Source organism: Nesoenas mayeri (assembly GCF_963082525.1).
Source record: "Nesoenas mayeri genome assembly, chromosome: 2".
In the NCBI taxonomy this organism is placed as follows: domain Eukaryota; kingdom Metazoa; phylum Chordata; class Aves; order Columbiformes; family Columbidae; genus Nesoenas; species Nesoenas mayeri.
The window spans coordinates 6,952,261-6,977,644 of record NC_137543.1 but is presented as its reverse complement, the minus strand read 5'-3'; the positions used below and the strand labels follow the sequence as shown (position 1 = coordinate 6,977,644).

At 40.5% G+C, this 25,384-nt stretch overlaps 1 protein-coding gene across 1 annotated transcript in view; it reads right to left on the bottom strand.

Annotated features, from left to right (window-relative positions):
- Positions 1-25,384, bottom strand: part of COL22A1 (collagen type XXII alpha 1 chain) — a gene marked incomplete at both ends in the record, with an annotated part of 197,763 nt that overhangs the window by 120,844 nt on the left and 51,535 nt on the right. The window contains 8 exons of the mRNA XM_080339502.1: positions 1,467-1,502; positions 2,277-2,330; positions 7,242-7,286; positions 7,821-7,934; positions 8,542-8,622; positions 9,632-9,907; positions 11,896-12,019; positions 18,036-18,147. Of these exons, the coding sequence (XP_080195628.1) occupies positions 1,467-1,502; positions 2,277-2,330; positions 7,242-7,286; positions 7,821-7,934; positions 8,542-8,622; positions 9,632-9,907; positions 11,896-12,019; positions 18,036-18,147 (842 nt within the window). The remainder of the gene's footprint in view (positions 1-1,466; positions 1,503-2,276; positions 2,331-7,241; positions 7,287-7,820; positions 7,935-8,541; positions 8,623-9,631; positions 9,908-11,895; positions 12,020-18,035; positions 18,148-25,384) is intronic.

Sequence of the window (25,384 nt, the reverse complement as noted above, 5' to 3'; positions counted from 1 at the left end):
GTTCTGCATATACTGTTGGGTCTTTTTATTTTTTCCCCTCCAATCCAGACTTGCAGACCTATTTTTCTAGGCATGACAATAATACAGATGGAGTGATGTTTTCCGATACTTTTCTGCAGACAGCAAAACACAAGAAAACAAGAACTTGCTTCAACTGCAGCACAACTCACATTGTAAACATCATGTTTCCCATCAGACTGCTGACTCTCACCACCTGCCAGCCACGAGCTGTTTTCCAAAGGCTAAATCCTGAGTCTCAAAGGCTAAATAGTGGCTGTCAGTGGGAGGACTGCAAGAAGATGGATGCAGAAATGTGTGCTTTATAGCCCCCATGTCTCTAGCCTGTCTCGATAATATTTCCTGCCATGAGAAACCCTCATTTAGATTGTAATTTCACATTGTACATTACCACTATATGCAATCAACATAGCATAATCATAGGAAGAACAAATGAGAAGATGCAATGGCCATAAATGACATGTTCTTGCTAGTTTGGCATTCTTCCTTTCAGACCACAACCCAATATTATTTTAAATTCCCTGAGCGATTGGGTAGCCACAGACCACCTGGAAAACAGCCTCACAGATTCTTAATCTTATTTTTGGTATGAACCATGACTTCTTTCTTAATACTTCCATCTATCTCCTATATCCTGCTGACAATCTTTTTCTTTTTTTCTCCACAACTTGAAATTTCATTTTGGTGATGAAGAAAACACCCACAACTAGGTATGATACAAAGGTACCAAGAAAAAATCTACTTTACTCCAGTCTAGCTCTGCAGCCTCATTTTGCTGGGGGGAATGGGGAGTTTGAGGCCAGAATTTCGTGGAAACCATCATAATTTTTAATGCAAATTAGTCTAGTCATGCTTCTCTTGTTTCCCATTGTTGATCACCATTGAACTTATTTTCCAAGACAGATAACTGAGCAATTTTCAGTAGTTATTCTGTATCTTCAGTTTTAACCTCAAAGTTTTAACATCCTGTCCTGCCTAATATCTACAGTAAGAAGATACTCTGGCTTTTGTCTCTCTGGTTATTAATATATCCAATGAAAAGAAACACTGTGGCAGTCTTCTCATAACCCAAATTTAATCCTGTTGAAAATTCAATAAAGTCAAAATTATACTTTCTCCTTATTTTTCATCCTTCCAGTCAGTTACTTTACTGCATTATCTTCCACAAACTCCCCGCTGCTTACACAAAGCAAAGATTATGATTTCAATTTGATAGCATTTTGCATGGTCAATGCACAAAGGAAACTCAAAGAACAGAAATGAAAAAGGAATGAACACTTAAAAGCTTCTCTGCAGAAGGCGGCGTAACGTAATATAAAAGTTCTCTACAAAGATCCAACTACATCACATCTCTTGCATCCTGTGAGCCCCAATAGCAACCTCTGAGCTACAGAAGGCAACAGCAAGTTACTCTGATTTAATTAGTTCAATGAAAGATTAAATCTTACCTTTTCTCCTTTTTCTCCTCTGCCATAGGCTCTGCCCTAGAAACAAAAGAAAAAAAGCAAAAGGTACATTTGATAGCAAGGATGTCAAATGATACTATAATTATTTATTTAGTGTTTTCCTTGTTATATAGCTATCTATTCATCCATATATATTACATCTATATATTGACACACAGGTCATAGGACAACTACTATAGGGAACGGGGGTTTTTTTGAGCATAATTCCTTGAAAATAATTCTGTGGCAAATTAAAATAGAAAACCTATCCCAAATTCTACTGCAGCCAGGAAAACATCTTATTTTCTATTCTGGACAGAGTCTGATATTACATTTCCACGATCAAAGATGCCAACAACCCTTATTAGAATTAATTTTATGAAGGGTTAAAAATATTCTTGCATAAATCTCAGTCTGGCATTTGCATTAATTGCAGCTAGAGAAAGCTGTATCTTGGTCATCTGAATTTAAAAGAGCTGAGAGATATTTGCATCTTCTTTGTGTTCAGTTGCCTCATGCTGTCTCCATTGGATGTGCAGCTGTGCTAAAATCAAGTACTCTCAAGTCACATATTTTAATTAGAAGGCCAATACTAAGGCAGTTATCAGGTGAATTCAGGGGTGAACCTATCCATTCCTTCCCACCAAAAACACACCGATGGGTGCCAAAAAAGCCCCCAGCTTTTCCTGGGACAAAGGTAACATATTCAAGAGGGCATTTTGACCTTGAGAGCAAGCTCTCACCATAAAGTAGAAAACAGCTACTTGTTTTTCCATCTCCTTACATAAAATCATTCTGATATTTCTTACTTACTGACTCTCCTTTTTCTCCTCTGAGTCCAGGAAGCCCTTGGCTGCCACTTTCTCCCTTGATAAAGAAAGGAGGTGTGTTAATACCACTGTGTTAATTTATTCCTTTCATTTCAGACATAGAAATAACAGATGACATTTCCTCTTAGAGCTCCCTGTTGGACTGACTTCTGAAGGGCACCATGTTAGTGTTTGTATTTTGTGATTGGCTTTCCATCGTTTTGACTTTTTGGGAAGTAATGCAACAAGAGTTTGCCTGAGACTGTGGACACTTCTGGTCCCACCAGTCTCTGCAGTCAAGATTTCAGGTTCTGCCATAGGACTGGGTGTACTTCATTGCATCTATACTGACTTGAATGTCCAAAGTCTCAGACTGATTTTATATTCTATTTTTCATATTAAAATACTGCTGGAAGTCTTAGGAGTGAACTGGCAAGGCAGAGAGCTTCCTCTTGTGAGGTACTTCAAAAATCCTTATTTTCTATTAAGCCAGAAAGGACTTGGAAAGCTGGTTTACATAAGACCTAGAGGGAGCACAGCTAAAATATGGAAAAAATAAACCTGTTAATCCTGTCCAAGACTTTAGAACTGTTTAAAAAAAAAATAAAAATCAACCCCCATATTTTCATTCACACTAAATTTTCATTATCATCTAACTCCTCCCTTCCCTCACAGAAATGTGCAACACACACAGGAGTCACTTTCCCTGCTTGCTTCAATGGAAGAGAGGGAAGGGAACACAGAAAAACAAGACAGTTGAAAATACACAGATTATGATGAGTAGAGGAATTAAAACTGGAGAAGTAAATACATAGGGAGGAAAAGAGAAAAATGCTCAATCAAAAACCAAGCTAAACTTTTTCTTCACTTGTCTTTTAAAAAGGACATGGGTGAAAGGGATAAAGAATCTAATTTCATCAAGCATCATTTCATAAATATTAACTAGAAACAGAACTAAAAGCAGTGCAAAAAACAAGTGTGGAAAAAAATACCTGCAAAACATTTTTCACATGCCACTCTGCAGCCATAGGACTGGAATAAGGACTAGCTGAGGATATACCCGTTACTAAGACTAGTTTAAGGATATAGGAGGTTCTGCCAGCAGAGTTCCATTCCTCTAGCATCAGGAGCTGCCAGAAAGCAGAAGGCTCTGCCCACACACCTCTACCTGGCTCCTGCCTGATTCTCACCCTAAAGGCACATACCAGAAATATGCTGTGCTGAGCTCCCCATCCATCACTAACAAATACACCATCCTTTCCTATTTATTCCTCCTATTGTCTTTTGTTTGTAGGGAGTTTAGGCACTTTGGACTCAGTGTAGACATCAAGCTGAAAAAATCTCAGATATAGAGTAGGACCCTCCAGTGCCACAGCAGCAATAAGTCAAATGACCCCAGCACACGCAAAATCTTCCCACATGGACCGCAATAGGAATTAATTTTGTGGCTCCATTCAATTTGTCCTGATCTATGCCCCCAAAATATGCTTAGCTGTACCAGACACTGAAATATTTGTTGGGATCATGCTTTCTTTCCCTCAGAAAAAGACAGGCTTATGAAAAAAACAGTCCTCCTGCCTTTGTGAACCTCCTGAAAGAACCCTGTTTGGGGGAAAAGGGTTTGTTTTGTTATTTTAACACTGACTTATTTCCCTATCTGTATCCCCTGGTGGGACTCATTTCTCACGTGATGCCCACCAGCTGTGTGTTGTTTTTCTGATACGGCTGAACCAGCTGCTTTCTTGAATTCTTATATGAACATATAGTCTCACACAAGACATTTCTCACTATCAGCCTGTAAAATAATTTTAGATAATGCTCAAGTACCTCAGCCTACCTAAACATCACTTGGGCTCCAGTTATTTAGGGGCAGATTTCAGCTTTGCAATTCATGACAAATAAAAGATGCTCAGCAGTGATGACGTCTATAGAGAAAAATTAACTTTGACTTAGAGTCCTGATGCCACTCTGCTTCCACATTTTTCTGATAATTTCTTTCTTTGTTCATTTGTTTACTCTCACCTGCTGTTAGTTAATTAATGCCTGGTCTTTTCTTATGCTGTACTTGCTTGTTAGTTTGTTTTAATTAAGAATACAGTGGAGATCTTATGATGTATTTTTAAGTGTTTCTTGAAGTCCTGGCTCTTGGATTCAGGTAACAAACATAAAACTTTGATATTTGTTACCTTAATAAAGCTTTAAAGCCCTCCTCATTACAAGAACGAACCTTTAAAACATAACCCTTGCAACTTAGAAATGAGGAAACAAGTTGAATGATCCTAAAATATATTATAGACGTTTACAACCACATAATGCAGAAGCCACTTTTATTTTTGTGGGGCCTTAGTCTTTCTTTAATAAAGTACCAGGTGGTAATATTGGGGAGTTGCAAAGAGCATACACTTTCTTCATCATGGCCAGCATTTTAGCCTGGGTAGCTCGATAATGTTGCAGAGAGAGAGAAGGAGAGAGTTATTAGTTCCTGCACATAGAGCAGAGACTGTGACAAGCTGGTCCTTGGCAATAGCAATGCAGGAACTGCTGTCAAGGGTGTTATATGTTATTTAATCACAACTTCTTTGCAAGTCAGGAGCAAAATCTATTACTTGTCTTATTTAACAGATAGAGAAGCTAAGTCATTTGTCTCAAATCATCACATTTGTACCAAATTATCATCAGAGCCTGGATTTAAATGGCATCATCCCCAGCTCGCTGATACTGTGACTTGCCTCAGCTGTATACAAATCTCAGACCACTGCAGCCAGGGAAAAGCCACACACAACTGCAGAGCTCTTCAGCAACCCACCTGCACGAGTGGGACAGATATTTCAGGATCTGTTAGGAAAACCTGCTGATGCTGTGCTTGGATATATGCTATTTTGTACTCAACTACTATCTCCTGCAACTCAGCAACATGCGATGTTACACTGTACAGACATCCTCACCAACACATAGACCTTGTCAAAGCAGCGAAAGACAATGGGATGTTGCTGCAGGGTGTTTTTATTATTACCATCATTGTCCTTCTGCAACTTCATGGCTCTGCCATTCTTCAAAACGCCCCATCATTATTTAAGCTGTCACATATTAAAATAGAAAGTTGCTATTTATATATGTGTGGAAGCATAAGAAAACATTTTCTGCAGTTTCAGTCAGGCACATCTGAGCATTAACAAGCCCATGCTCTTTCATGCCAGTAGAAAACATACCCCAAAACTTCTCCCTGCGTACAGCAGACCAAATCTTGCCAAAAAAACAACAACACACTGCTGAGGATGTCTCAACACATTGCTGATGTCTCTTCTAAGAGCCAGAGATTTCTCCTTTCCCCTCCCACAGTGTTTCTCAATAAATGAGCAACCTTTAGTGGAATGCACCTAGTTTATTCACCAACAGGTATAAATTCAGTGACTGAATTTGCAGAAGTTATTCAGATGGAAATAGGTTTCAATAAAAATTGTTCCCAAGCATAGAATAGAATCATAGAAACATTTAGGTTGGAAAAGACCTTTAAGAACATCAAGTCCAACCATTAGCCTAACACTGCAAAGTCCACCACTAGACCATGTCCCTAAGCACCTTATCTACACGTCTTTCAAACCCTTCCAGGGATGGTGACTCCACCACTGCCCTGAGCAGCCTGTTCCAATGCCTGACAACCATTTCCAAGAAGAATTTTTTCATAATATCCAGTCTGAACCTTCCCTGGTGCAACTTGAGACCATTTCTTCTCGTCCTGTCACTTGTTACTTGGGAGATGAGACCAACCCCCTCCATACTTCAAGCTCCTTTCAGGCAGTTCAGAGATCAGAAGGTCTCCCCTCAGCTCCTGTTCTCTAGCTGAACCCCCCAGGTCCCTCAGCCGCTCCCATCACACTTGTGCTCCAGCCCCTTCCCCAGCTCTGTTCCCTTCTCTCAACTCGCTCCAGCACCTCCAGGGCTTTGTCGTTGTGAGGGGCCCAAAACTGACCCCAGGATTCAAGGTTTGGCCTCCCAGTGCCCAGGACAGGGGGATGGTCACTACTCTGGTCCTGCTTTCCATATTAGTGCTGATAAAAGCCAGGATGCTGATGGCTTTCTTGGTTACCTGGGCACACATTGGCTCATGTTCAGCTGCTGACCAACACCCTCAGGTCCTTTTTCCACCAGGCAGCTTTGCAGATACTCTTCCCCAAACCTTTTTAATCACACACGTGGTGAAACTGGGAACCACCAGCAGCACCAGCTTTCACCTCTTCAGCAATGTTGTGTATCTTTGTTTTGTTTGTGTACAAGTGCTCACTCTAAGTTGATTGTCTCAGAGCTCTATTCGTAACCAAGCAGAGAAGGAAAATGTGTATGTTGAACTCACACAAATGTAAATCAAAGAAGCTTCAAGAATATGCAGAGTAATACAGAGGTTGCACTGCGAAATTTGAAGCAGACATCACAACCACAATCCTATCCTGCTATCTAGGAAGAAGAATACTAAGGAAAGTGGCCTATATTTAATACCATGACTCAGACAGTCTTACTAAGGATAACAGATTACAGCTAATCCTTTAGCCTAGTCTCAGGAAATTTTATAGACTGTGACTGGGAGGCTGCTACCTAGCCTATGGATATACGGTACCAATAAGCAAGGCACAGCACAGAAGCAGCACATGATTTTCCAGGAGACATCTAAAAGTTGTGCCTGACATGGTGAATAACACTAACTTGCAAAACCACCAATTTAGAAGCTACTGGAAAAAGATTGTGGAACAAGCTTATATTAAGAATGATGTAAAGCAGGAACAGAGAAGCTCAAATGCCAGCCTAGAGCAAAGATACAAGATGGCCAGAGTCTCCTGCAGTCCCAGGCTCATCCAAAACTATCTGAACTCAGTCATGTGCCAAACTGATCCTTTTCAAAATCTTCAACTCCTGAAGTTACTCTGAAACTTGTTGTTGTTTTTATTAAACACATGAGCTAGCACATATTGCTGACCTTTTGACCTTTAGGACCTTCAGGACCAATTGGACCTCTTTCCCCCTAAGACAAAAAAAACAAACAAACATGATTAGTCAGACTGATCTTTTCATTATATAGCAAAGCAGAGGGCTCAGTCTTACAACAACTGGGGACAACAAAAGCATTTTTAGGTTTTAGTGGAAAACAGACTAAAATTGACATGCTCTGCAGAGCAACGATAATGAAACTGGTTTCTCAGAGGTCCCAGTCACAGCCAACATAAGCAAGCACACTGCTTTTAAAAGCTATGAGATTTTTTCAGATGGCTATATTTACCTCCAGAATCTCTTCCTTTTTATTTGAAGAAGGATGCACATAACTGGGCTGGATAAGAATAACCACTTTGTTTTCAAGGTTGTTACTAGGACTACCAGCATGGTCAAAATCACTGAATCAGGTAAAGAGAAAACACTTTTCCAAAGTGCTTTCCACCGCTAGGTCTTTAAGTGCTTCACAAAAAAATACAGCCCTTTAACTCACTTCCACAGTGTCATACCCGTATTTCCAAACCTATCCAGCACGCCTCAGGTGAAACACGCTCATCTCAACACTCACCTTTCGTCCAGCAGGACAGGAGCAGTTGACAGTCTTGAGGTGGCCAACTTGTTCGTTGCCAACAGTGGGTCTCACTTCCAGGGGAGGTGCTTCCGTCAGGACTGTCACCTGGCACTACACCCAAACACCCAAGGTCATGACGAAGCTTTTGATGCTAGAAAGCTTATTCTTTCACTCCCTCTAGAGAAACCGCATAGGCATTACTGGATAATGCACAGCTAAACGAGTCTTAGTGAGGAACAAAATCCCGCAAAAGCCGTTCATTCAAGCAACAGGGGAAAATGTGGCAAAATGAACGATGAATCTCTTTAACGAGGATCGAGGGGAGAAGAGTGAAAGCAGAGTGGAAGTTTCTAATGAGAGCTGGGCACAGGAAAATAAGCAGCAACTGGTACCGTTTCAGCTCTTCGCAAATAAAACCAGTGGGAAACATGTTGAATATTTCATGCTGACTTTCTGTTATTCCATCATTACTTCAGAGTTATGTTTTCCCTGACAGTTTGACAAGGAAAGAGCAACTTGGAAACTTCAAATTCCTCTTACCTATCCCTCTGCAGTGGTCCTCTTCCAGTGCTGCTACATTACCAATTATACAGTTAGGTTTTATTCACTATCATTAAAAAATGATAATGTCACACTGTCATGTATTCCCTGGTTTATGTAATAGATTTCAATGAGGAGTGTTCATGTGAAAATGAAGAAATGACAAAAAGAAGCTTACTGGTCCAGAGGGAATGTCACAGCAGGTCTCCAGCTCAGCATGCCGAGAATCACAGTAAATAACCATCCGCTGAAGATCAAACTAGAAGACAAAGTGAGACAATAGTCTTAGAGACAGTAAATTATTAAAAACTGTGTGTCCTTTTGCTTGGATACAAACAGTGCAGATGAATACAAACAAAAAACAGATGGAGCTAACTTCATAGTGATTCTATGGATCCTGTAGTCAATATATGCCTCTCTCTATCAATAATGGACCAATATATCAGTATGCTCCAAGAGTGCTGAACTAATGAGACTCTGAATATGTCTATTGAAATTCTGGTGCAAGTTGTCAAATAAATAAGGAGGCATACTAATTCCCATGTCCTGGCCAAATTCCTATCTGAGAAGACATATTCTGATGACCTCCATCCTTCCTAGAATTTTGTCTAGACATATTTTTTTTTTCCTGTTATGCCTTGCATCTTCAGACCATTTACCCCTGCATAAGAAATGCTATTAACACTTTCAACATGCGCATTTCATCCATCGCACATGTCTCAAAACACCAATCACACACAGATTATACTGGGTTAACACTTCTACTGGACATTCAGGTCCAATCTGCAGGTCTCAACTTCAGTTCAACTGGAGCATGAGTCATTTTATACCAAGTATCTTCTCCAAGGAACTGAGAATATATCATGACTATTCTGAGTTAACAAGCTTTTTTTTTCCCCTGTCTCTTCCTGTCACAGATGGAAACATTCATAATGCCAAGATCAGACAGAAAAAGACCTTTGCATGTGTAGTTCGGTACCCAGTTTGATGGTATTTGTGGATGATTTTGTCTCTGATCTTAACTATGGCACATTTTGGGACCAGACAGAAAGTTGAAATGAATTTCTCATTTTTAATCCGTATTACAGAGATACCGACAGTCTCACATAAAAAAGACAGCAAGCCTTGTACATGATGAGAAGTAACATTTATGTGATGCTGCTTCAGGAAAAGGGTCAATTACAACATAACCCCCAAAAAAAACATTTGCACCGTGCAACCCAATGTTGAACATTACCCCAGCTCTAATTGGCACACACGGTACTTACATCAATAGGGACACTGTCGTACAAGCGTTTGCCAATCACAGTCTTCCCTTGAATGTCAATATTTTCCCTATCTTCAATAGGCAGCATCTGCACCAATCTGCAGTCTATGTAAAGCGAGACAGCCTTTGACTGAATGCTGAGGGCAATTTTGTGCCAGCTACGGTCAAAAAGATCACCGACTCGTGCATTTCGGAAGACAACTCTCACAGCGTCCTTGGTGAGCCCAATGGCATTGTACTCCAAAGCTTTGTTCTCTCCATCCAGTCTGATTGAAACCTGCAAGAAGACAGAAGTAGTTTGCTAATAAAATACAAAGCCTTCTCCTTCCTCCTTTGCCTGCTTTCCATCATGACTGACACCTCAAAGTCAGGGATGGTACAGCATGTGGTGAGAAGCCCAAACAAAGAGCAGGGGACAGAGTTTTATGTGCGGTATGAAGTTGGACAGGGAACCTACACCTGTTCTAGTAAATAAGACAGGGCAGAGCACATGCTTGGTTACAGACCCATGACCATCTAAAGCCTTCTCTTGCGAGTACAATCTTTGACATGGTTTCAGCATACGCCACCTTGATGCCTCCCAGGCAATGCTTGGACATCTCCCCAAAGGCAGATGGGCAAAACTGAATAGGTTTTGGATCTCTCTGTCCTGTGCTCTTCACTATTTTCCAGCAGGCTCTGTGTTCTTTAGTCCCATCATATGTCCTCAACTGTCCCATGGGGCAAATGCCTCATTGCATGATATAAAAACCAGTCTGCTGAGCTGTAGCACTGCCTTATTTCAGATGCTTTGAACATAAAACTACAGCTACACCCCCCTACACTGTGTTGCAAGCTATGGACCAGACTTCTGAAGTCATTATACGTTTAGTTCATTTACAAATTGATTGCCTCTTTTACCAAAGTCAGGCAGCTACCAGCAAGCAGCAGAGAATGGAACAAAGTGCAGAGCCAGGGGAGCAAACAGTGCGTCTGCAAGCTGCAGGGCTGGAAAGGAGCTTGGCCACATTGGCAGCAAGCTGTGTCTGATGTAGACCCAGAGGCTGACTCCAGATCTGACCCAACATCTCCAAGCAGCTGAGCACCGTGCTGGCTGGAAATGCCAGCTCAGATCAGCTTTAGCTCAGAGGTGTCTGCAGTCTGTGAGCAGAGCAGGTCTGCAGTGTACTGGTCAAACTGCTACTGACTGCATGAAACAAGGCTCATGAGGATCTAAGAAGCTTCTGGCACCACAGTGTAAGGAACTTTTGAAAACATTGCTGAGACTCTCTGAGTGCTTTTTGCTCTCCATGCCTAAGCAGTTCAGATTTTCAGCTGTCTCCAAGAAATGTCGAGTGATATGCATATTCTCACTCTGCAGGGAGCAGGAATACATGTTAGCACAGTATTTCATTTAACAAAGTGCAGCTGATAATAACTTTCATGGTAACCTTTCCCCATCATCTGAAACTCAGCTAAGTCCTCAAGCTGCACCTATCTTTCACTGTGCATTCCCCAAATCCTTTTGAATACCAGTCCCAAAGCAGCAATACTGTATTATCTGGACCTGTCAGCTCATGCTAACAGCCCAGTTTAGAGTCATGGGTAATGTTATCAGCACCATGTTTGTACTGAGCAGAAAAACATACAGCCCATTCAAATTACTTCTTTCTCAAGCACATTAAAACCCCAAAACTACAGCATGTTGCTAAGAACATGCTGTATAGGAACTGACAGCCCTTTTTTACACCCCAGTGGTATTTTTCTTCTCAGAACCTGAGACTACTTGACAAAAAGCAGTAGATCAAATTCTGCAGCAGCCAGGACTCAGTATTATGGAGCAACATTAGGTATTACATCCAAGTCATAAGTAGGCAAACTATGATGCTTATATCTGGAAATCTGTGCAAAAACTTGATGCTGCTCTGTAGCACATCTGCGTGTCTATGTTTTTCCAAACAGACAAAATATTTTCCCTAAACAGAATCACCTCAACAAAACAACCAAAAACTCAAAAGTGGTTTCAAGAGCAAACATGGTATATTTTCTTCCCACTTTCCAACTAACACATCTATCTGCATGCTAACAAGAACCAAGGTCTATGCAAACCTTCCTCCAGGGTTTGAATTAAAGGTAAAGGATTTTCAACAAAATTAACTTAAAGACAAGCAAAGGGATTTTTCCTAGTCCACAAGGAAAGAGGAGTGGGAGTTTGCGGCAAGAAAGCTGATCCATGCAGTAAAAGAGAATCAAGGCTGTTCTTGCTGGCTGCAAAGGGCCTCGTACCTGTGGTATGCCATACTTGTCAATAATCTGCCAAATATACCAGTCTTCTTTCCTGGAAGCCTTTCGGAATTTGAAGGTAGTTACAAAGGCATATTCGTCAGGCAGACCCTGTGGAAATACATCCCTGGCAAGGGGAGGGGAAAAGAAAGCAAAAGTATCAGGCTTAGCAGTGAAGAACAGAAATTCTAAAGCTTTCTGCATGTCCCAGCAGTGCTTCCCAAAAGTATCTTATAGTTCCTACAAAATCTGCTGTATTTGGCAGCCTGCAGAGAAATGAACATGAGCTTGTGCCCTCCATGTAGTTTTGTCCTTAAGGAGTCCTCTTATGTTCCAATGGTGAAGCTCTCAAATTAAATAAGAAATAGTGAAAAACTGCAGTCTAGTATCCATCATGTCAAAGCAGTTGGTTTTCACCTGATGCTTCAGTTCTTGCAATCTGTAAATCATTGAGTTCTTCTCTAGATGCACTGGAGGCCTGTGACATCTGACAATGGGCAGGCACACCTGAAACCCTCCATAAATGTACCAAACAACACTGTGCAACAAATGTTTTGATATTTGCCCCAAAACTGCTACTATATCTCATGCTTGCTGAAGGCAAGCATTCCTTGGCTGATGGTGTAGAAGAGCAAAAGAACCTTCTCAAATCACACATTACAAACACATTACAAATGCATCAGGCAGAAATTTACTCCATGTGACACCATGATCCACATGAAGTCTGATGTAACCAAAACCATCACTGTTTGACTCAGCCCCAACATAAGAAAATACCATAACATGAGCATGCAGGGCTGGAAAGAGGGAATAACTAACTCAGTGTCACTATTTTGTTGTCACTAGTTATTACTGTATGCCTAAGAATGAGAACAAACAGAACAAATATATACCTCCTACCTCCAACTCTTTGGGATTCAGAGGTCAAATTCAGAGACAACTACAGTTTCTACATTAATTAACTTTTTATGGATTTATCTTGTATGGCTTTCTCCAGTCTCCACTTGAACTCAGGTAAAACTATTATATCCACAACATCCTCATCCTGTTTGTTTAGGACATAGCTCAGTTCTTGTCAGGGACAACACAATTAGCCTATTATTTTTTCTACTTTTTATGCCATTCATGATTTTGCAAACTTTGCTTATAATGCCTCTAAACCATCTCTTTTCCTATCCAAAGAGTCCCAGTTAACTTCATTGTTTTTCATGTCCAAGACAGCCTGCTCCTCTGATCGTTCCTAAATAGGCCTTTCCTAAATATCATGTCATTGCTTCTGGACATCTGAGCAGTCAGGCATAAGCACCTGTTAGAAAACAAAGCAGAGCAAAGCAAAGAGAAACAAAACAAAACAAAACAAAATAAAACAAAAAAACAAAACTACAATGGCAGCAATTAATGAGTAGCGAAACAATGAAGACCTCTTAAGGAAAATTTGATACAGTCCATTACTATGCAGAAACTGGTACAGCAAAAGGCAAACAAAAATAGCTTTTAATAGTCCTTAAAATTACAGCAAAGGTTGAAAACCAGTCTTTCTCAATGCCAAAATATTCAGTCATCTTTAAATCTGTGCTTTGAATTTACTATCTTTTCAGCCAAGTTAAAAATTCTGAAAACTGTGTTTTCACCCGGTACTGTGGTTTTTGCTATATAAAATGCCCATACAGTCTATGCACCATTATAAGCTGGTCTTCAAGCTGAGGACACAAGCATTCTCGGAAGTCTTCCAAAACAAGAGAAAACTGAACCAGGCTCCCACTAGTTCCTTTACAAAATCCTTTCCTTAGAAGAGTAGACAACGCTTTCTTACATCTTGGTACTAGCTATTCACCAACTAGCCCTCCCTGGTCACATATCCATCTCACCCCAGCATCCATTTGTCCCATGGCACACAAAATAGCCAGACGTTCCCTTCCTTCGTTACAAAACAATAAGTGTGTTGATTGTCACTCTTGTGGCAGAGTTGCCATAGAGAATACAACTGGCAAGACTGCGGCACTGAAAGACACCAAGAAAGTCTACAGGATGTTTGGCAAAAGAGTTGAGTAAGCCACATCAGCCCTCCCAAAAGGGCAGCCTGCCAGGTCTCCATCATTGACATGCCTTAATGCAAATTTCATGTCAAAATGGCTTTGTACTCTCCTTGTGTCCAAGTTTGTCAGAGAAGAAGATGCATGTCTCATCTTTTAACATCACTGACAGTTTTGGCTGTTTTCCTCCACCCTTTCAGGAAATTCAGCAAAGTGGCAATGTTGACAGTTGAAAAGGCCTTGCTTTCTGCTCCATCCTCTTGAACAAAAACACAGACATTTCTACATGAGAGTTCTGCCAGTGGGGACATTTCCCTATGGCTCAGCTCTCCAAACTCTATCATTTCAGCACACGTCTAGTGCATTTACCTTCACTCACTTCTCACCATCCGACTTTACCATCATAAATGGGTTTAATGAGTTCCCTCTCTGTCCTGCCCTTTAAGATTCTGATTCGCATTTTAGGCACAGACAGCCCTATTGAACTACTCTCCAAGGTAGAGCCCACCACCAAGTCCAACCTCCTACTGAATGAAAAGCAAGTAGATAAATGGTTCCTTTTAACCCAGTGGTGTTACAAGGTAGTGGAGTTATAGCTCTGGGGTTCCTTTGCTCTCTTAATTATCCATCATACTTTTGCCATTGTCATATCAACAGCAGCAGGGCACATGCTTTCAATGCTGCCTTTCTCTAATGTTTTTTAAGGTCTGTATATGTAAGTGTGCTTGGTTCCAAGTACAAATTAAAGGCAGTGGCTGTAACTGTGGAATCACTGCTTTGCTGAGCAGGGAGGTATAGGAGCATGTGGCTGAAATTACTCCTCTAAGATACCACATTGAGCCTTGAGCCTGAAAACCTACAACCAAATCTGGAAAAGCCAACTGCTGGCCTCTCTGCTAAGAGAGTTTTTCTGGATATGTCTGAGCTGGGAACAGGAGCATTACCATGTCCGCTTAAATTCAGAAAGCATTTTCAGATGCTCAGTGCCCACAGAAATGACTGGGAGTTAGGCACCTAAATATCTTCTTGAGTCTGGCCACATCACACAGAGGCTGAAAAATGGCCCATCAGGTAGATTTAAACTGATAGAAAGCTATAATGACCTATTACCTGTCACACTCAACTGATTTTTAAAGGTGCCAAAGAACTGGCTGCAAGTCCCCAAAAGAGAAAGGCTTCATGCCAAAAGCAAATCTAAAGACACTCTTGTTGTTCTGAAACTATGGTGAAAGCTGCTTCTGGAGTCCTTGGTCCCTGCATCTTTTACAGAGTTGCTTTACTACATAAATAACAAAAACTCTGTTTATGAGTTTTCATTTATTTCCTCACTAAAAAGTGATCTCCACCTAGAAGCTCAGCTTTACTTAGGAATCCAAGGGCAGGAACTGCTGTCCTCAGAAATGTTTTATTTCCTTCTTTCAGCCAAGGCTGAATTGAACTGATGATCCATATTATGGAGCTTTGCTGGATGCCTGGTACCTACAGGGACCACTCTGCCAGCTCCTTGGTCTATAATTCTGACAACAGGATGGATTGCAGAAGATGCTGTTATAAAACTCCAAGACAAGAGAATCCCCAAGTGCTGCAGGTTAGTCTAAGAGTTAATTAACCCAGCTACAAGGTTAGGTGAATCACAACTTCTACAAAGAAAACATTATAATAACCAGACAGAAGACTCTTTAGCCATTCCACATTTTCAATATATAGACTCTTTCTTACATGCTTTTGTTTGCCATACATCTGCGACAATAAGCATGAGATCCCACATAATAACACAATGAAGAAAAATAGGATTATTATTTCTCATTAAAGACACTGAATGTAACAACAATCACTGAGGTGCCTGCATTTGGTGAGGAAGGGAATAATTAAGGATATGGGGAAATTTGATTACTTGTAGAGCAGCTAAAAACTGCTAATATTCAGTTTACTCCTTGACTATTAGTGGTTGTCATGTCCGAAACAAGGCTGGAGAAAGTCAGTTCATATCCATATGAATCACATCACCAGAGGCTCTTAGAATGACAAGGCGGGAAAAAAAGGTAAAAGGAAAATAAAAGGCTATAGAAAGATTGTCACAATGCAGAATCAATTCCACCCATACAGCCCTGACAAATATTTCTTTGGCTTCTTTTTCAGTACTTCAGAAACCTCAATGATGGAATAGGTACAACCTCCTTACATAATTTCTTTCTGTGCTTCACTATCCTACATGCTACAAAAGAAGTCTATCCTAAATCTCACTTGCTGCAGTCTAATATTCCTGAAACAACTTTTTTTTTTTCCACAAAGAAATCTGAGCAGACAGAAAATCATCATAGCTGGATGGTCAGGCTTCACTCCCTCAATCTTTCTGGGAAAAAAAAACAACAGAAACAACAATAAAGTACTTCGACTCTTAATTTGAAAAAGGAATGCAAATGGCCAGCTGTCTGTAATCTGTGCTAACATATTCCAGTGGTTAATTAGATTAATCATTGAAAGCATGCTTTTCTTCCATGCTGGTTTTTGGTGTCATTAATGGATAGCCATTGACTTTTAGTCTGCCATTACCCTTAGCACCAAAGACCTTTTACACAGCTCTGGTTCTCCAGAGGTTCCTGTAGAGTGTGACAGCCTCATTTGCTAAGAACTTCTTAATTTTACCTAACTACACTGCACTTCTTAAATTTCTCACTGTTAGACTTGTTTCCCAGTTATTTACATTTTCATTCACTCCATTGCTATCTACTGAATTATGGAAACAAGGATTGGCCACAGCATCCCAGCAGTGGTGACTGAGTTGCCTGAAGTGGAGGTAGTCAGCTCATACTTGGCAGTCCTGCTTCTACACCCTAGGATTGCACTAGTCCTATTTGCCACCCAGAGCTCAGATACAGTAGGTCATCATTCCTAGAGTTTCTTAAGTGCAAACTGGACTTCTTCACTTCAAGGTCTTCTTGCTATGAAGTCTTGGTAGTAATGCTTTACAGTGATAAAGCATACTACTACTAGCTGCTACAAGCTGCAGCAATAAGAGGTTCTACCCAGAGACTGCTGTGAGCCAAACAAAATAGGTTTATTCCCTTCCCCACGCACACCAGTTATCTATATGCTACTTATCAAGATCAAGGTGTCTTTTGTTGGCTGTTTTTCTCCCTGAACATGAATTTACTTACCCTGAGACTTGACATCATTTATGGACTTTAAAGCAAACAGTTTTCCTTTCAGTACATCATATTTGTATTTTGTTTTGTTTTGTTTTGTTTCTTAAAAAGACTGTGTGTTAATATGGAGAAAGAGGAAGAGAGGACAAGGGCAAATAAATCCAGGTTGGCTCCAGAATGAAAAAAATATTGTGAAATCAAGCAAATGTACATCACAGGACAAACCCAAAGATGCAGTGAGCTGAGCAAAGGAGCTAAAACAGAATAAAAAAAATAACAACCCTCATCCATAAGAAAGGAAAATAATTACTATTGATTTTTCAAGTTGGAGTTCAAACCAGCACAGAGAAATTTACTGCGAAAATGTTAATGATGACAATTCGATCTATGGCTCATTGTTACTCAGTGAAATTATGCACTCGCTCTTTTCAAGGCTAATGCTAGCGGAACTCAAGTGACAACCCAAGGAGAAACTGCTCTGATAGACTATGACACAACTGGCAGCCTTAGGTCACAAAAGGTTCCAAGGAGTGAATCCGTGTTGACACAGGATTAGAAATTGCTCATTCTTTTAGGAGGCCAAAACCCATATTAGCTAAATGATAACAATATCTACTAGGAACTGGTCTCTTGTGATTAGCAAATATATATCTCAGTGGAACTGCTACCAAATATTCCTTTTAGAAGCTATTTAATAAACTTTAAGTTCTTTTGTGGATTTCTTGATACTGCTCCTCACAATCATCAAGATAGACTGAAAACAGTTTATACTCTGCCAGGATGGGGCCGATAGTTGGTGCAGAGATTGGTGTATAAATTCTGTGCCAGCAGAACTGAAAGAGATGATCAAAGCAGCAGTATATGTGTAGGTACTAGATAACTACTACAAGGTTAACCTGGAGAAACCAAGTAATGTAAAGCAGAGGCTCAGAAGAAAATGAAGTGAAAAAAACAGGCTACTCACTCAGTTTTCTGAACAACAGGGAAGCTTCCAAGTCGCACATAAGCACTCTGAATTCCATTTTCTTTCATTCCGAAAATCTGTTTCACACTGAATGATTCCATCAGGTCAAATCCTGTCCATAACAGAAGTGTAAATACAAGACATTGATCAGGCAGTGGGACAAATCTTCAGCTGTACTTAGGTATTTATCTTAGTCCACAAACACAGCACTTCAGAGATTAACTTTGCTCTTGCTGGGAAAAGCCAGAACAAAATTCTGACCTGGTCTAATCTGCTTAGACCAAAAACTCAAAATCAAACTTGTCACAAACTGTGACAAGTCCTGGAGAGATTAAAACAGAGTTCTCTGGAAATCAATAGTCACTGTTTGCATTGACACAACATCCTGAAAATGTTGTACAATTCGTTAATCGCTATGGAGAAAAAATGCATAGCTACAGTCCGAAACACTTATTCATAGAACCATAGAACCATAGAACCGTAGAACCATAAAACCGTAGAACTGTAGAAACATAGGATGGTTTGGGTTGGAAAGGGTCTTCAAAGATCATCTAATGAAACCCCTCTGCCACGGACAGGGGCATCTTTCACTAGATCAGGTTGCTCAAAGTCCCATCCAACCTGATCTTCAACACTTCCAATGATGAGACATCCATAGCTTCTCTGGGCAATCTGTTCCAACATCTCACTACCTTCATCATAGACTTCTTATTCCTTATCTCCAGCCTAAATCTACTCTCAGTTTAAAACTGTTGCCCCTTGTCCTGTCACTACAGGCCTTGGTAAAAGGTTTTTTTATAAGCCCTTTTTTTATAAGCCATCTTTTTTTATAAGCCCTTTTCTATATTTTAAGTCTACGATAAGGTTTCCCGAATAGTCCAGTACTCCAGGATGAACAACCCCCACTCTCTCAGCCTTTTCAAAGAAGAGCTGTTCCATCCCTCTGATCATTTTTGCGGCCCTCCTCTGAATACACTCTATTAGGTCCTTGCCTTTATTGAAAACCACTAGTCCAAGACACTTCACTACATAAAATTTTCCCATCATTTTAATATGACAACTCATCATTATCATGAGCTATTGATCTTGACTGCAGGCATTTGTGTAAAGCTTCTGACTTTGTTCTGACAAGGCTTATTAGCTCAAGCGTAAACCACACACGTGGGTCTACACAGCTCCATAGTCAATATGGTCCCAGGCACAATGAACCCATGTTTTTGTGAAATGAAGTCTCTACACAGCCGGGGTACAATTGCACCATGATCCTGAATGTGTCTGGTTCCTGGAGGTGCAGTAGTATGTGAATACAACCATCCTGCTTTTAGCTCCAAACTGGCTCCACAGGATATGCATCCAAATTAAGAGCTGCTCCCATAACCAGACACACTGTAGAGTTAGAAGCAAAAACACTGTAAAAGCCAGATTGAGTCTGAGCAGAAAATCTGTGTTTTTCCTTTACTTAGGTTATTCTAATCTCTTCTTCCTCTCACACATGCATAATTAAACAAACAAACTCCTGTGGGTGTAATTCCAGCACACAAACCTAGTGATATTGTAGTAGCTTATTTTGATGAATTGATTTTAAACTCTGGCAGTGCTTTTAACTTTGTTCAGTTAGTGAGCTCATAAAACATTTATAAGAGAGATAAACATTTTTGTGTGGTGAACTTAAGCCTTAAGATCCTTGGGTTTCTTAAGTGCCCTCATGAACCTTTCACTATCCACAGGCTGAAAGCTACTGCATGATTTGAAAACAGCTGCAACAGGAAAAGGCACCCACCAATTATATTATTCTTTAAAATTAAAGGAATAAACACGTGCAAAAAATCCTGTGTGGGCCGGTCCTGAAGAAAATCAAGATGTGACAGCAGAGAGCAAATAAAACATCAAGCTTCCATCATGCAGTTTTTCCAAAAGAAACAGCTTTTTCTGAGGAAATATAATCATAATTGTTTGCAAAGACAGAAATGGTTGCTCGGTTCCAAGCTGAGGCCTTTTCTATTACAGTAACTTTCCTGGCTGTCAACAGCTTTTCCCTCCTGTCCACTCTATTTCCAGCCATTATTGGACATTCAGAAGGGCAAATAAGGCAGTTAAGATGCTCCAGGGCCTCATGGCTCAACCTTATAATCACCTCTGCAACACCTCTAGTGATACAGCCTTCTGACATACTATAATCAGCCATGATTGCAACTATAAATCGTAGCAAATAGACCCTACCAGAACATGAGAGCTCCCTTCTGGCTATCACATAAAAAACAGTATGGCCCGTCTGTCTAAACCCTCCCACAGCTCACTTCACCATGCCATACATATCCTTCATCCACGCCAAACACAGAAATGTGAGGGAGGCTGTTTAGTGCTTCTTGTAAGAAGAGACCATGTTGACTGGCAAGGGAAATTGTTAACAATTCACAGCGGCAGAGCTGTGAATGGTAAAGGTTGAAATGCTGCCCAAGTGACATTGTAATGTCAAGTCACCGGAGTTCTCAAGTGGTGGAGTATTGCTCATCTCATGGAGCTCATAAAACTCCATTGCTCAAAATACACTAGTGCAAGATACAGTGATAAGAACTCCTTCCTAAGTTTTCCAATCATTAGCTCAGGCCCAAAGTCACTCTCATCTTTCTCTGACACCTCAGGCTAATGTTCATATCATGAGGAACTATGAAGGTGTGCAACTAGCATGCTTTTCCAGTGGAACAGGCTAAGAATCAGATTTAATCAATCTCTTTTTTTTTTTTTCTGAAATTTCCTAACAATATACAGCTTGTTGAGCCTAAATAACACCATAAAACATATGCGAGGTTATTAAAACTATTTTGCAAACAGAACTTGCAGTAATGAATATAAGTCATGCTAATAACTTTGACTATCTCATTTGCATTCAGGGTTGAATGAAGCACACAGGTAAATTATAATAGGATTTTTCTTATTCAGGCTATAGATCACAAAATTGCAAATTTCTTGATATATTTTTCATTAAAGAATGAATGAGAGTTGTTCTTTGAATTTGAAAATGTCATGTAGCTCCACGGGAAAGTTAAGACCTAGATGTGTCAGAGTCCACACTCAAAACCAGCAAATGGTTTTGTTTTAATCACACCATTAATTTGTTCTGTGTCAAACTGAGATATTGCCTCCACTTTCCTTAGAGGGAGCTATGAAGCAAACTAATTCATGTTTACAGAGCACTTCGCAGAGGGTTCATCTGGCTAAATGTCAGCTTGAGAGAGGGTAATAACAGAGACTCTCATTCAGTTAGACAGAGAGAGTCAAATACAGGTGCTTCTAGGAAAAGATTAATCTCATACTAAAACAGACGTCAAAAGTGCATGTTTTCCTCCGTTGACATAAAAAGAGCTTTGGATGCTCAAGTTGCATGCTAAACACACCTAGTAAGGGTCTCAAGATGGGGAGATAACCCCCACTGTTAGATACTCTTCTGCCAATCGAAGCCCATGAGGTAACGGACACTTCAGCTGCTGAAAGTTTTCAATAGCCTCACAGAAAATGTGGCATCAGGCCATACACTAAGAAAGAAAGAACTGTGCTGAGGATTAGATACATCTCTCGTAATTTTAGCTGTCTGAAAAGGAGACATCTGATGTACACAGGTTGTTTTGGTTCCCTTGTGGGTCAGTGGAGAAATATGGGGGTCTCTAGAAAGGTGACTCATTGCATCTGTCTCAGGCCTGTCTGCAGACAGGCCAAATCACTATTTCGCAGTGTCTAACTCCTTCCACTCAGCAGAAAGGGAGCACATGCAGACAGACATTTTCAGACTGCTGAAGTTAGGTGAGATATATTCCATATTCCATTCCATATTCATAGGGAATGTTATTCATTTTGTGCGCTGACTGAGGCAGAAGTAGAGGAAAAAAACCTAACTAATGACACATAATTTATATTTACACCATCTCATTTGCATCCATGAATGAATAAAGGTTGCAAATTTTTAAATTCAGACCAGGAATATCACAGAATCCCAGAATGTCAGGGGTTGGAAGGGACCTCAAAAGTTCATCCAGTCCAATTCCCCCACCGCAGCAGGAACACCCAGATGAGGTTACACAGGAAGGTGTCCAGGTGGGTTTGAATGTCTCCAGAGTAGGAGACTCCACAACCTCCCTGGGCAGCCTGATCCAGTGTTCTGTTACCCTCACTGAGAAGAAGTTTCTTCTCAAATTTAAGTGGAACGTCTTGTGTTCCCGTTTGAACCCATTACCCCTTGACCTACCGTTGGTTGTCATCGAGAAGAGCCTGGCTCCATCCTCCTGACACTCACCCTTTACATATTTGTAAACATTAATAAGGTCACCCCTATCTTCAGTTTGCTCTTCTGACCATTTATTGTAAATCTCCTTAAAGAGGTAACATTATATTTCTAAGCAGGAGAAGAAACAAGCAAACCCAAAATATAGTCATTTGAGATGAGAAATCAGTTAAGACAGATTCCTAGGGACTGGAAAGAAGACACCTAGAGAAACTTCCAAATGAACCTGTGCTTTGAAGTAACCTCTAAGATTATTTCAGTTGAAGGACAAGAATATATATATACTTGTTGTTATTATTATTATTTTTACTTTCTGCGCTTGAAAGCACTTTAGATTGAGTATGTTCCCTTGTTTACCTTAGGACTGGAAGTGAGATTGTAAGTGAGACAGCATGATGCTTTTAATTTAGTCTTGAATGACAATGTTAATTTAAAAAAAACAGGCGATGCTGTAATCATTTCTCCAAACTTGAACAAGATTTTTCACCTGGCCCTGTCTGGCTGCTACCTGCAGTGGAAACATCTCACTTAGATCTTCCCGCAAGCATTTAGTCTGTTGCACAGCATTTCTGGGCTGGAGTGACAGTAGAAATGTGAGCTCTACATTGTTTTTTCCAGCACCAAGGAGGGAACACTCTGTCAGTGCCATAGTGAAAATGAGATCCTACACGTAGCTTCCCATTCCTCTCCACAAGTGAAATTGGATGGAATACACCTGCCTGAATGAGCAAGGACAAAACTACTGTTACCCAGGTGCTGCACCATGCTCGAGGACAGGATGAAAGGGTGGGACTTTCCTGTTTCTCAGTTGCTTTGATTTAAAAAGAGTTCTTTTGTGTACAAGGGCAAGTGTGGTTTCCCAGTCAGCTTATAAACTATTTAATCAGTAATGCCATAAATGTGGTGATTAATAAGATGAATAATGCTCTTTGATCATAAGCCTCCTACTTCATTATAGCTACTAAAACAATATGGGGCCACTGAAACCCTCTAACATGATTACATCTGCTGAAAAACAGCACACTCTAGTCCATTAAAATTAAAATAGTGACCTGAAAGAGAAACTTAGATTCCTAACAGCATACTTGGCTTGAAAAGAAATTTCTTATGCACTGCTCTGCTGATCAAATCAGCCGAATGTCTGTTTACTTGCAAATAATAACTGCCTTACAGGAAGCAGCCCGTTTTTCCAGAATCAGAAAACACACCCAGATCTGCCAGTTACAGGGAAAAGATAGGCAAAACTTGGGACTGGACAATGCAACCAGATTCTCTTTTACAGGAAAGATGTCTGTTCTGCACCAAACCACACCCTAAAGCATGGCCAAAGGATGATCAAAAAGCTTTGTACTTGTCCAGTGCTTCCATGACATTTGTTTCAAGATAATTTTTTCAAGACCGGACTAAAGGGGCCATGGTTGATTGCCCTGAATATGGGTTGGATTTCTGCCTGGCTCTATTAAGGATCTGATATGAACAGCAAGGTGGCAGCTAGTGTGCATGTTGAGATTTTCCTGTCTGTCTGGAATACTGTGTCCAGTTCCGGGCTCCCCAGTGTAAGAAGGATAAGGGATTACTGGAGGGAGTCCAGCAGCTGCGAAGATGATGAGGGGTCTGGAGCATCTTTCTTATGAGGAGTGACGGAGAGAGCTGGGGCTGTTCAGCCTGAAGGAGCTGAAAGGGGATCTCATAAATGTTTATAAATATCTCAAGGGTGTCAAGAGGATGGATCAGACTCCTTCAGTGGTGCCCAGCAACAGGATGAGGGGCAATGAGCACAGACTGAAGCACAGGAGGTTCCATTCTTTACTTTGAGGTTGCCAGAGCCCTGGACCAGGCCGCCCAGAGAGGTTGTGGAGTCTCCTTCTCTGGAGACATTCAAACCTTCCTGGACACATTCCTGTGTGATCTGCTCTGGTGAACCTGCTTTAGCAGGTGGGTTGGATTAGATGATCTCTAGAGGTCCCATCCAGCCCCAGCCATTCTGTGATTTTGTGTTCTATGATTAGTGGAAAAACAAAACAAAACAAAACCAAACAAAAATGACACCATCACATATTAAAACAGCACCCAAATCCAGAAAAACAGAGCAACAAAGGGAAGTTTTAATAGCCAGAAAACACAGCAGTGCACAGATTTGTCAAGTCTTCTCAAAGTAGGACAGAGCCATTAACTTTCTTAGACTGAAGAAACCTTCTGAGAAAACCCTCTTGCTTTGCATGCCCCAGGAGCCCAAGATAACACTCATAAGGGGCACCACTGGGCTACTTTTAATTGCAAAATTTTCTGGTGAGACAATGACCTGGAGGGGCATGTGGAAAGCAGGTCAGAAAGGAATCACGAAAGGCACTGGACATCAGTGCCTCAAGTGATGTGTCCAGGATATATTTATTATGGATGACTTCCAAACACAAGCACTAATATAAAACAAAGCAGCTTTTGCAGGAAATTCTCCATACCCTATTCTTTCTTAAACTCTCAGCTGAATTATCAGCCTTGTCAACATATTGATGGACTATCACCAATAGCCAAGGTCAGGGAGGTTGTCATCAGCTACTGGTTCTCTGGCACTTCTGAAAATAGCAATCTATATTGCCTGTGATAAAACAGCATCTGTTACTTTTACTAGAGGGAGGTCAATAGCAATAAACTTTATGGTAGACTAGAGGAGTGTATAAATTCCTAGGAAGGATAGTATCACTTGGGAGTCTTTCAGCAAATACAAGATCTTATCAATTTTCTTGCCTAATGTTTCTGCAGTCTTGAAAGTTAAGCTTTCATGTGTTGCCTGTGGTCACAAGGAAAAGCCTGCATGTTCACTACATCCTTTCAGTTCCTCCTATATTATATGCAAGGCTATTAACACTATAAGAAGCCCTCTTTTTGTTATTAATACCTGTCTTAGTTACTTTCTGTGCCAATATATACTTTTAAAATATCAGGAAAAAAAAAAAAAATCATATATTCTAAACTTAAATAGTGCGTTTAACCAGCAATTAATTACCTAAAGTCAGAGTGTAAATGGGGGTATGATTTTTCTTCTGCTGTGTCTAAACCTTTAGCATCCTTAACT